At 37.0% G+C, this 14051-nt stretch overlaps 1 protein-coding gene across 7 annotated transcripts in view; it reads right to left on the reverse strand.

The window, feature by feature from the left end:
* pip5k1bb (phosphatidylinositol-4-phosphate 5-kinase, type I, beta b) overlaps positions 1–14051 on the reverse strand; it is a 54731-nt gene that overhangs the window by 32674 nt on the left and 8006 nt on the right. For 3 of the 7 annotated variants that reach the window (XM_058389923.1, XM_058389917.1, XM_058389920.1), the window contains exons 2-3: positions 2951–3040; positions 56–112 (exon numbers count right to left, since the gene is read on the reverse strand). In XM_058389923.1, coding sequence (XP_058245906.1) covers positions 56–96 — 41 coding nt within the window. In that variant the 5' untranslated portion in view covers positions 97–112; positions 2951–3040. Of the gene's footprint in view, positions 1–55; positions 181–2950; positions 3041–13988 lie in introns of all 7 variants that reach the window. The other 4 variants (XM_058389921.1, XM_058389918.1, XM_058389919.1 and 1 more) reach the window with 3 other exon arrangements.

A 14051-nucleotide genomic window follows, 5' to 3' on the forward strand; every position in this document is an offset into this window, starting at 1 on the left:
ATATTCCCCATAGGGATGAATGCGGCAGTTTAACAGCTCACTCAGAAACATTTACCTTCTTATAGGTTTTCTCTCTGCTTGGTCCTCCGACTCCATTTTCAGCCGTCGACATCTTTCAGAGACACAGATACAGAGGACCGGGTCAAACGCGGCAAGTGAACGGACACTACACTAATGGACCTGAACATCAAGAAGGATTTACAGAAATCATCATATAGGGACAAGAACTGAACCCTGTTTTTTATTTGCTTGTCTTAGACAGGTTACATCTACAGCAAATAAAGAGGATTAAAAAAACAGAAAAATATAAACATTATGAGTGAATTATGTGGGTTTATGCCTGGCCTAATAGAATAGAACTTATTCAAATACTTTTCAATATAAGAGATGATTGCGGTCCTAATATTAGCTATGCAAAATATAGAGAAAGATCACAGTGTTATAACTGATGTTATAATTTACAATCAAAGTGTACTAACAGTATTAAGTGTACTAGTGTTACAATTAAGAGTACTAACATTATTAATTGTGCTAACATTATTAAGTGTACTGATATTACAATAAAAGTGCACTAGTGTTACAATTAAGTGCACTAACATTATTAAGTGTACTAACATTATTAAGTGTACTAACATTAATAAGTGTACTAACATTAATAAGTGCACCAGTGTTACAATTAAGTGCACTAACATTAAGTGTACTAATGTTACAATAAAATTGCACTAATGTTATAATAAAGTGTACTAACACTATTAAGTGTACTAGTGTTACAATTAAAGTGCACTAATGTTAATATTAAGTGTACTAGGGTTACAATTAAGAAAACTAACATTAATGAGTGTACTAATGTTACAATTAAAATGTACTAATATTATAATTAAATGTACTGATATTACTATAAAAGTGTACTAGTGTTACAATTAAGTGTACTAACATTATTAAGTGTACTAATATTATAATTAAATGTACTGATATTACTATAAAAGTGTACTAATGTTACAATTAAAATGTACTAACATTATTAAGTGTACTAATATTAAAATGAAAGTGTACTAGTATTATAATAAAATGTACTGATATGACAATAAAAGTGTACTAGTGTTACAATTAAGTGTATTAGCATTATTAAGTGTCCTAATGTTACAATTAAAGTGCACTAATGTTAATATTAAGTGTACTAGTGTTACAATTAGGGGTACTAACATTAATGAGTGTACTAATGTTACAGTACAATTAAAGTGTACTAATATTATAATTAAATGTACTGATATTACTGTAAAAGTGTACTAGTGTTACAATTAAGTGTACTAACATTAATAAGTGTACTAGTGTTACAATTAGGGGTACTAACATTAATAAGTGTACTAGTGTTACAATTAAGTGTACTAACATTAATAAGTGTACTAGTGTTACAATTAAGCGTACTAACATTAATAAGTGTACTAGTGTTACAATTAGGGGTACTAACATTAATAAGTGTACTAGTGTTACAATTAAGTGTACTAACATTAATAAGTGTACTAGTGTTACAATTAAGTGTACTAACATTAATAAGTGTACTAGTGTTACAATTAAGTGTACTAACATTAATAAGTGTACTAGTGTTACAATTAGGGGTACTAACATTAAGTGTACTAGTGTTACAATTAGGGGTACTAACATTAATAAGTGTACTAGTGTTACAATTAAGTGTACTAACATTAATAAGTGTACTAGTGTTACAATTAAGTGTACTAACATTAATAAGTGTACTAGTGTTACAATTAAGTGTACTAACATTAATAAGTGTACTAGTGTTACAATTAGGGGTACTAACATTAATAAGTGTACTAGTGTTACAATTAGGGGTACTAACATTAATAAGTGTACTAGTGTTACAATTAAGTGTACTAACATTAATAAGTGTACTAGTGTTACAATTAAGTGTACTAACATTAATAAGTGTACTAGTGTTACAATTAGGGGTACTAACATTAATAAGTGTACTAGTGTTACAATTAGGGGTACTAACATTAATAAGTGTACTAGTGTTACAATTAAGTGTACTAACATTAATAAGTGTACTAGTGTTACAATTAAGTGTACTAACATTAATAAGTGTACTAGTGTTACAATTAAGTGTACTAACATTAATAAGTGTACTAGTGTTACAATTAAGTGTACTAACATTAATAAGTGTACTAGTGTTACAATTAGGGGTACTAACATTAATAAGTGTACTAGTGTTACAATTAAGTGTACTAACATTAATAAGTGTACTAGTGTTACAATTAAGCGTACTAACATTAATAAGTGTACTAGTGTTACAATTAGGGGTACTAACATTAATAAGTGTACTAGTGTTACAATTAAGTGTACTAACATTAATAAGTGTACTAGTGTTACAATTAAGCGTACTAACATTAATAAGTGTACTAGTGTTACAATTAGGGGTACTAACATTAATGAGTGTACTAATGTTACAGTACAATTAAAGTGTACTAATATTATAATTAAATGTACTGATATTACTGTAAAAGTGTACTAGTGTTACAATTAAGTGTACTAACATTAATAAGTGTACTAGTGTTACAATTAAGTGTACTAACATTAATAAGTGTACTAGTGTTACAATTAAAGTGCACTTATGTTAATATTAAGTGTACTAGTGTTACAATTAAGAAAACTAACATTAATGAGTGCACTAATGTTACAATTAAAGTGTACTAATATTATAATTAAATGTACTGATATTACTGTAAAAGTGTACTAGTGTTACAATTAAGTGTACTAACATTATTAAGTGTACTAATATTAAAATGAAAGTGTACTAGTATTATAATAAAATGTACTGATATGACAATAAAAGTGTACTAGTGTTACAATTAAGTGTACTAGCATTATTAAGTGCCCTAATGTTACAATTAAAGTGCACTAATGTTAATATTAAGTCTATAAACGTTAGTCCTACCTTTATTCAACCACAAACACAGTTGCTCTGCTGCTCACGGCTGCTGCATTGCTCACTCATATGGGCTGTGTAGATGAGATTTCACTCAATCTAGGATAGAAAAAGACACCGCATCAGTTAGTTCACATGACAACAAAGTAGCTGAACTGCATTGTCTGCAGTGATGTCTATGTTTTCATATAAACTACAGAAGTGACTACAACAACAACATCTACAGCGAAAACGCCACAAACCTAACACCCAACTTGGCTGAATTTGCATGCATAGGCACATTTCTCTGTGTGTGTGTGTGTTTGTGTGTGTGTTCCTGTATGTTTGTGTGTTCTCTGAGCCATGCACTCACTGACTCCCCTGTCACCTCATTACCTGACTGATTTGGGAGGAAAATGTAGCCACTTCTTTGTGTCAGTCCACAAATGCCGCTCGAAGATTGTGTTTTTGGCCCCGAGTTCTCGCACAACAGCAGCTGTCTAAACATAAGGCGCTCTTTACTGGTACTGAACAGTGTGTATGGCACAGACTTTTCTCTCGCAGCTGACTTGATACAACGTTTATCAAGGGCAATTGCTGCTTTACACAAAAAGCCAAGTCATGAGGGAGCGATGAGTCTTACAATGCATTATTCATTCAGAAATCTATCCTTATTATTCATCAGGAAATATCATTTCCATCCAAATCATGGATGCATGACCAAACCTATTTCATGTAGATCACTGAAGGGATTTGCTCTGAGATGTTTCTCAAACCTTTAATACTAAATCTAATCAATAGCTGGTTTTGTTTTTAGTGTTACGTGAATCTATTGTTATCTAATGGCTTATTTGCAGATATATTTCACTTATTTGTTAAAGAGTTTTTCCATGACAACTTACTTTATTTGGTTCCTTTTTTCACTTGTATATTTATTTACATACTTAATAACTTCCTTCCATACGTATCTATGCACTTAGTGCCATTTCTTCTCCTTTCCTTCCAAATATATTTATATGATTAAATAGTTTCTTCCACACGTCCTTTAGTACATATTTACACCACAGACTCTACACGTAATACAATCACATAATTTTGTAGTAAGAACTCCATTGTATGGTGTAACAGACTGGTTCCTCTACATATATCTTCTTACTACCTTATGTATTCTTTAAATTATGGCGATATTTTGTCTTATTTTGAGTCAAGTTTTCATACATGTAAAGGCAAATAGGGCTACAGAGAAAAGTGTTCTTCACTTCTGCTTGGAGTCATTGGAGCTTGAAGAGTTTTCTCTAACGGGCAAGCTCAAGAGGTGCTGGATGTGACCAACACTTTAACATCTAAAAAAGGTCCCACCCAACTTTGAAGCATATTGTTATAAACGAATACGAAAGGTTTGACATTGCAAGAATTTATGCCAACAATGAAATGTTGTTTCAATGAAAATTGTTTCATTTCAAATCAGTGTTGATCAAAATAATCAACAATAAACCACAGCATGGTCGAGTTCTCAAATCTGACTTGGCTGAAGGTGCGAATTCATTCTATGTAACACTGTGGCTCTAATAGCAGTCCTGGTTATAACATGGATAGGTTTACACTACATTTCCAAAAGTTTTGGGACACCCCTCCAAATCATTGTTGTTTTTCAGGGGTTGGCCACTTAGTTCCAGTGAAAGGAACTCTTAATGCTTCAGAATACCAAGAAATTTTGGACAATTTCATGCTCCCAACTTTGTGGGAACAGTTTGGAGATGACCCCTTCCTGTTCCAACATGACTGCACACCTTGTGGAAAGCCTTCCCAGAAAAGTTAAATCTGTTATAGCTGCAAAAGACAGGTCCAAAATCCATATTACATTCATGTGCATGTGAAGGCAGACGTCCCTAAACGTTTGGCAATATAACGTATGTTTATGAGCTAGTTATAATATGTTATCGTTTCCATAGTAACAGTGACTAGTATAGTGGACATGCCACAGAATCTAAAAAACTAAAAATAAATGAATTAATTAACAACGTGTGAGAAAGTTGTTCATAACATGAGTGATAGAAGGAACTAACTTGACTTGCAGATGTTCCACACCACACACAACAGTTACAAAGGGCAATGTGTCATTTATTAATAAAATAAAAGTTGTACTCGCTATGCAATAAAAGGAATAAAGCACTTTTGACTGTGCTGTCACATGAAACTACATGTATGATGGGACAAGATGGTATAAACTATATACTATATATATATATATATATATATATAGTGGACTATATATTTGTTAGGCCATCATTCTGATATATTTTTGTGAATATTCCATCATGAACACCCAAGATATTTATATACGCACTCTGAAAAAAGTATGCTATCTGCAACCCAGCTGTGTCATTAGATAACGAGTTGAATCGGGGGGGTGATAAATGAGGCCGAAATCTAAACCGACCCTCTGAGATCAGTTGGTATGCGTGCGTGAATGTGTGTTTTGTGTGCCTGAGTGTGTGTGAATATAAACGACGCCTCGTTAAAGCAGGAGAGTAAAAGCAGGCATTTTGAAAGGGTGTGAATGAAGGATAATCGCCTTGCAGGGCACCGGCATAAACAAGCAGCATGCCAGAGAAAAGACGGAGTCCTTATTCAGGCTTAAAGACTGCTATGGACTTATTTCCTCGTTTACTGCATCAGTGCGAGACTGTGTGCAGCGTACTGTTTATACTAGCGAACCTCAGAGAGGACGGACAGCACATGGCATGGAGGGGTGGTGCCAGAGTGAGGAATGCAAGAAAGAATAAAAGAGAGAGAGAGAGAGAGAGAGAGAGAAAGAGAGACTAGTTTGGCAAATGAAAAAAAGACTTTGAGATTTGAGAGAAAGAAGGACGTTGTGAAGAACAAGACGCTCTGTATGAAGAGTTTTCTGCACCTGCATGTGAACGTGGACGTAGCCAGGACCTTCTGCAACCTTTGTTACATAAGTATTCTCTCAAGGCCATGCTGCCTACCTATCTCACTCTGACACACACACACACACACCTCAACACACACATTCGTCTTTCAATCCTTATGCACTGATCATTATTAATGCAGATAATGAATGTTATATCTATACGCAAAGCAGGTTTCCTCATGGGGACCAGCCAAATACCCCATGCGTTCAAACCTGTTCGAACATATGATCCTCACCAGGATATAAAAATATGCCCCCCCCCTCCACACACACACCCAACAGTCACTAATTCCCTATTAATTATCCTGAATGGTATAAAAATGAATATAAATATAAAGCCAAACAACTTCTCGATGTTTTAACTGAACGGTAATGTTTACTTATTTATATGAAATTTTTTATCCATATTTTTAGTAATATCTGAGATGTTCTTGATCTGTTTGTTCTTTTAAAATCCAAGGACTATTTATCAGTGAGGCTCTTGATCCGATACACAGTATTAAATATCAGTATGTACCATACCAAAACATTTTGTGCCCCCCGCCACACACACACACACACTTTTTCTGACCTTCATTAGGTCAAACAATGAATTTGCCAAATCTAAACAACAGACAAGAAGCTCAAGTGCTTGTGGAAATAACCACTACGATGAAGTCCTTTAAGTCTCTGTGGATATAAACATAATCTCAAACCATGCGACGTCTATAATAAAATCCTGTTTCTCACTGATCCTAGCCTGGGGCAACGTCTGCCCCCCCCCCTGCGGTCTAGTCCACGGACTCTCCAGAACAAATACACACAGGTTTTAGCCAAGCATTCAAAATAAGGCACCTGCTGGGGAAGAACAGAAAAAAGACAAAAGGTCCAGACAAAGAACTGATTATGGCAGAAAGCACCGTTAACGGTCCATATGAGGAAGTAAACAACGCTCGTGGAGCAAGCTTTGAGCTTGCAAAATGTTCAGATTCTCACAGTGGGGTTGCTACTACAGTCAGTATTTATGCACATATTTAATAATCCGGACTAATCATTTGAAATGAAGTGATTTTATTTGTTCATCTTCAGTAACCACTTTATCTAGCTGGATCCAGAGCCTGTTCCAGGAATGCGAGAAGGGAATTTACTCTGCACGGGATGCCAGTCCACACACACACACACACACACACACACACACACACACTCATTCACTCCTAGGGGCAATTTAGAGGCGCATCTACTCTAGTAGTAATGTAGCTATAGCCTGCAATCTCCAAAACAGCAGGTCATGTGAGATGTTCCCTGTATGCAGTGGTAAATACCTACCCAAAGTGGTCCAAGGAAGAACAAACGGTGACAGGGTCATGGGTGACCCAAGGTGTAAATGCAGAGTGAAGGCTTGACCATCTGTTCCGATCAGAAGAGCTACTGTAGCACAAGTTAATGCTGGCTATGAGAGAAATGTGTCAGAACACACAATGCATCACAGCATGCTGTGAACGGGGCTGCGTTGCTGCAGCTGACTCCTCTACGCCTCCGAAAGCACCTACAATGGGCATGTGTGTATTTGAACTGGACCACAGAGCAATGGAAGACGGTGCGCTGGTTCTGATGAATCACTATTTCTTTTACGTCATGTAGACGGCTGGATGTGAGCGTGTGCGTCATTTACCTGGTTAAGAGACGGCAACAGGATGCACTATGGGAAAAGGGCAAGCTGGGAGAGGCAGTGTAATGCTCTGAGCAATGTTCTGCTGTGAATCCTTGGATCCTGGCTTTCATGTGGATGTTACTACAACATGTACCACCTACCACCTAACAACAGTGTTGCAGACCAACTACACCCTTTCATGGCAACAGCATTCTCTAATGGCAGTGTACTTGTACTTCACACTGCAAAAATGGGTACGAATGGTTTGAGAGACACGACAAAGGTGTCATTTCCCAGACAAACAAATTCAGTCCACAGAGTCTCCTTACAGGACTTAAAGGATCTGGTGCTAATCTCTCAGTTCCAGATACAACAGCACGCCCCCAAAGGTCTTGTGAAGTCCAGGCCTCGACGAGTTTGCTGCTTTGGTGGCACAAGGGGAACCTACCCCATATTAGGCACCAATCAATAAATAAGTAAATAAATAAATCTGTGCTGTGATCATAAAGGCGGCTGTTTTTTTTAACATCCATGACCTCCCAATGACTCCTCGCTGGGGATTACATCTTTGAGCTGCTATGCCGCAGACTAGCAGGGGACTTTTGAGAACACTTGGCTCTTTATCATCATAACACTTTTCTATCTGTGCTTTTGCCGTGGTTGCTCAGCAGCAGTGTCTGTAAACAGTAAACCTGAGACACAGGGTAAGAGCAACAGACTGAAAGCTGTGTTTGAGTGTGTAGTAATTTCAATTTGCTCTAATGATCGAGTGACCTGAACAGGACCAACTCACACGACTGTGTAATGTTTTCCAGATTTATACCAAAAGGCTCACGGGTTTGACTCTGAGCTTGGAGTTTGGATGAATTTAAATTCAGGTCAATACCTGCTGGCGTCAGCTTCTCTGCCCTTTCACTCGTCACTGCTGCTGTGCCCTTAACCTCAAACTACTCTGGAAGTGCTGTCATGCTTCAAGGGACTATAAATGAGTCTCCTAAGAGCATCATCTAAATGCCAGCAAAATACAAGTCCTCGGAGGAGCCGTATAGCTTCGATTCGAGTCCATAGTACACATGACGATGGCAGGGTTATTGTATCAACCTATAAATGAAAAGTGTATAGTGCTGGTAAAATGTTATGATTGCTCTTAAGGTGCTTGAAATACGGTCAGTAAAACATCTGATCCTTTCAGAGGCAGACTCTGGAATTTTCCACTGGAATTCTAAGAGCTTGTCAAGGTGTATTAAAGGAAAATTCCATCCTGAAACACACTGAATACGCATATTGTAATGTTTAATGGTTCTGGTGCTAAATTGTTGGTTGGTGCTATATTTTCATTATTCCTGTGAGACATTTTGTGCTGCTCTGAAGTCGCTGTTATTCCTAGCACAGTTACAATCTTAAATATAATGGATAACAGCTAGATTTTTGTAGTTAGCTCCTAAAAAAGCAAAGGAACTCTTAGCATTTCCCAGCTTTTCGCAATTTCATGCTAAAAACACTAGAAATCACAGCAAACAGTCCCAAAATGCTATTACGGGCGGAGACTCGGCTCGGCTAGTTAGCGACGATTTTATACAAGACAACAAGTACAGTGTCACTGACAGGAGTATTAGCATGAAAGCTGTCAAAGCCGAAAATACAGATAAGGAGGTGAGAGAGCTGGATAGACTATAAGACTAAAGCGCTGCTGCACTGCAGTCAACTCTGCATTGCATTTACTGAAATAAATAAATCTTTTGACAACCGATGATCACATACTGATTTCAAATTTTGATTCAGGATGGATTTTTCCTTTAAGGACGCTTCATATTGGATGTACATGATCAGGATTTGTCATATTTCCTGACGTATTTCACTAGTGCTTCAATCATTAGGCAAATATTTGTGTATCAAACATAGCATCTTCCCTTAAAACAAAGAAGCGTGTGTGTCCTTTTTCTGGACATGTCTGCATCTATTAGGTCATATCCCATCGCTTCCACCAACTTAATGAGAAACAAGCAGTTCAGGATGTGGTCTTAATTTCATTCAGGTTCTTACAACACAAACATGCCGCGTTAATTGAGTTAAGCTCCGGTGCAGGATTGAGACTCTCAAGATTACGTCCAAACACGCACACTTTGTTCCTTGCTCGTAAGATAATTGGGTACAACGACACGATGATTACAACAAGGGCTTAACATTCTTCGTGAAACTGTATTTCGTTAAAGTCTGTTATTAAATATCTTAATATGAAGAACAGTGTCTCCTGTTTCAGTCCTCAGTTTGATCGTGCTTGCGTAACTACCTTCAAAATATGATTCTTAACATTTAACCACGCTGATTCTAATTTTATAGCAAAAACCCTACACATCAGCACAATTTGTTTACTTACAAAAACTATAATGCAAAGTTTTAGCTGTAGCTAGCTGCATTCGCACAACTTGCACGATAAGCTAGCAATGTTAGAGACAGAAGTGAAAATCATCATTCCTATGATTAAAGTGAAGCTACAGTTATAAATAAATGATTCAGAACGTGATAATGCACCGCTTTGAATCAAATAGTGACCCTCTCAAATACAAGCTAGCTTCCTAGCAGTTAACTAGCAGGCTAATTAAGTTTTACAGGTTATTTATACAGTGGTACGAAACAATATCTTTAAAACCTGAGGTAAGAGGGGATCGATAAAGCTGGCCATTTTTGCGTATCTACACCTTTGTTAGCTCGGAATCAATATAAGGTTAAAAATAATAAAACAGTAAGTCCTTTAGTACACAAAGTAGCACAGTCCACCAACGCTAATAGCATAGCATAACAGGGGAGTGAGGAGAAGGCATACTGGTGTTCAGTTTGCATTGTAATGCATATTCATAGATTGTCGGATTCTTTATAAGAGTAAAATTTGTTCTTAAGCTATTTTAGTAGTTTTTATGGACATTAAAAATATTTAATTTAATGTCTGTACCGCTTATCCGATCTATCCTCGGGTCACGGGGAGCCTGTGCCTATCTCAGGTGTCATCGGGCATCAAGGCAGGATACACCCTGGACGGAGTGCCAACCCATCGCAGGGCACACACACACACTGCGGGCAATTTAGAGACTCCAATCAGCCTAGTAGCATGTCTTTGGACTGTGGGAGGAAACCGGAGCACGCGGAGGAAACCCACCAAGCACAGGGGGACGCTGGAGATGTGAGGCGAACGTACAAACCACTAAGCCACCGTTTTTTGAGCTCTGTCCAGTCAATGTTATTGAATAAACCCTTTATATCATAAAAAATACTACTGACCCTATGGATGAGCAACATAACATATGAATGAATAAATGAAGATATTTCTACAATACACAGTAAGTACAGACATATCATGGCTCGGACAGAACAGATGGCTATAATTCAATATTGTTCCTATATGCTATTGTATCTATGGTAACAGCTCACTGACAGGGACTTGAGACTCGAGGAGACATTTATTTGCCTTTCATGGAAGGAGTCTCCAGTGTCAGTTTTCTTTAGTGGGTTTTTCAGTAACAGTACAAGCTATACTGTGAGATAATTCACAATAGCAAAATATTAACATCATACATCTGTCCAAATCCAGGCAAACATGTTACACACTGCTAAATGTTGTAAAACATAATAAAGGAATTCATCAGAATATGTACTAAATAGTTATTGAGACACAGCAGGGAGGAAACCAGAAACACTATATATACCATTACGAGGCATATAGAAAAGGCAATGTTTCAGGAGAAGACCTGTGGCCTCAGATTAGCTGGAAAGGTGTAGGTCAGGCAGCATTAGAGATAAACAGGACTGAGAAAAATGAACTGCAGGGAAATAGAGAGAGAGAGAAGAGAGGGTGTTGAAGCTAAGACGCTGTTTACTATTCTAGGCGGGTCACATTCTGCATGCACAGAACAGCGTGACGCAGCTGATTAGGACAAACTGCACTAGCCCGGAGTCTTATGGCAAAGGCAACTGGGATGGACTGCAGTAGCAAGAGAGCAGAGAACGGCTCTGAGATGATGGCTGATTGTTAAAGCAACATTCATACATGTGGGTTTATGCCTAATTAAATTAAGTAGACTTATTATTTGAGTAAATATTTGCTATAGGTCTCCAGATGAGAATCAACGTCAGATTAACGTCGATAGTGGAACGAAACGACAAAATCCATCACCCGCTGCACGCCACACGTCCACGTCACGCTCCAGGTCACATGATCCCAGACACCTGAACCACGTTTATGCACAATGAGCGCAAGTCCTATTTGTTTAGCACTTTTTGTCTAGCGGCTGTCGTACGTGCTGTTGTTGTATCCAAGCTACGTTCATGTGTCAGTGTTTACGTTAATTATCCCTAGTCTTTGTTCAAGTGTGCTTTCACTCTTAATAAATGACTCCGCACTGCTATCTGAAACCAGTTTGGGAAAATCAGTGTTGTACATTTACCACAAGCCCATATCAACCTTAGTTAGATCCTTAGTTAAATGTGTACACTAGAATTTTGTCTATATTATTATTGCCATAGAACTTTCTATTCTTGAACTATCCCCATGACGGAACATATTAGGTTGACACTATTTATAGACAAGTTACTGAGAATGACTACTTTCCACTGAAATGGACAATAACGATAAGACCACAATAATAAATATAACTGGAAATGGTAAGCTATGACTTCCACCAGTGTAATTAAACTATGCTCCATGAACCCCACTGAGAACTAGTGGTCTAGGGATTATATATAGTTTTAGTAAGCAGTAGTATCGTACTTGTAAGCATCAGCAATGTCTCCAAATATTCTGTGACATATCATTAATCAATGGGTGCTTAATGTTAAAGAGTTCTGCCAGTGATCTTTCAATATGTATGAATAAGTGCAACGTAAAATATATCTATAGCATTATTAACATGGACCAGAATAGACACAATTTCCCGTAATAGGACCGATTATTTTACATTATTATATCCATAGACTCAAGATTTGTATATAATGTAAGTCTGAAATATTCAACATTGAAACACAACTTCAACTCGATTCAGTACCTTTTAACAAGATCCTGTGATTTAGCAGATATTAGGAAAGTCTCACCCAGATTATTATTATTTTTTGTAATGCTAGGGCAATACAGTAAAAAATTTCATTCTGTACTAACACTTTCCCTCCATTTGAGACAGAAATGATGTCTCTGACCGAATAAATTCTACATGGTTAGAGCTTAAATGATAAATCCCTGAAGGTGTTCAACAAAAATATATTTATTCACTACTGCACCAACTGCCTTTAAATTTCCATTTCTTTACACAATAGAAATGATTGTTTGGGGTAATCAAATAGGCATGGCACATAGCGATTAGGTCAGATAAATGCTGGAGAATTGCTTTGGGGATTTTATCTTCTTATGAGTTTTACTCAGACCATACTATTGATCCACTTAACCCTTCTCACACTCGGGCTGAACTCCAACTCGCAAATAACAGGCGTTCTTCTGTTCTTCTATTCTTCCTACCTCAAAACAGACCTCTGGCAAACATTCTGCAGCAGAAACTGTTCCAAAACTTTTGGGGGAAAAAATGTCCATAGGTAAGGCAGCAAGGAACTGTTCTGCATTAAACAGAGCCTTAAGAGTTCTCCAAGAGCAAAAAGCAATTTCTATGTCATGATTTAGGACGCTTGGACATAATGAAAGTTGCTTTCCTCAACGAAGAAATGACCTGGACATGTGCATGCGCATGCCATGAAACAAGGACAACAGAAAACATATCTATTTTTAGAACCATTCACATGATCGCTTGACTGCTTTAATCTAGATGATGGTGTTTTGCATGAAAAAATGTCTCTTATGACAAAGAATATATTCAGTAACATGACGGTTTCATAGACCGAAGTAAAATCCAATTATAATTAGAACATATGGAGTAACTTTTTCTACATTTTCTGGAGTTCTGTACGCTCTCAGATAGTCGGGACATTGACAAATATTGTTATGATGGATTTATGACATCTTTTATGAAAGGAGACACATTGCAAATAGACTCCTGTAGGTATTTATGGATGTTTCACTGGAGATAAACTGGGAAGATAGAGTGAAACTATGACCCTGATCATTAATCTACACAAATGAAGTTGTTTCAAATGAAAATTTGGAAGTGTTATTTTAGCAGGAGTAAAAGGTTGCTGTGTTAATCAACTCTTCCTGGTTTATTCCAAACCTGAGACAATGCATCAATCTACAATATCATTTAAGAACTCAAACAGCTGGCTGGCAAACCTAGCAACAAAAATAACACCTCCCTGAGGAACATATGGCAGAAAGAAACTGGCTGACAAACAGACACCCAGACTGCTTGAGACGGAGTAAACAGCAGAAATGAAAACTTTTAGCCATAAATGGCTGTACAACTCCCTCAGAGGGTAAATTTCCAAGTATACATAGTTCCAGGAGAAGCTTTAGAGCCCACTTTTTCTTTTTTTTTATTTTTCTCCGAACATTTAAAGAAATCACTTACCATATTTAACATCATGTGAAAATCCAGGGAAAGATCTTTATCTCTAAAGTTTGGAGAAATAAC

The sequence above is a fragment of the Hemibagrus wyckioides genome, linkage group LG05 (assembly GCF_019097595.1).
Source record: "Hemibagrus wyckioides isolate EC202008001 linkage group LG05, SWU_Hwy_1.0, whole genome shotgun sequence".
Classification (NCBI taxonomy): Eukaryota; Metazoa; Chordata; class Actinopteri; order Siluriformes; family Bagridae; genus Hemibagrus; species Hemibagrus wyckioides.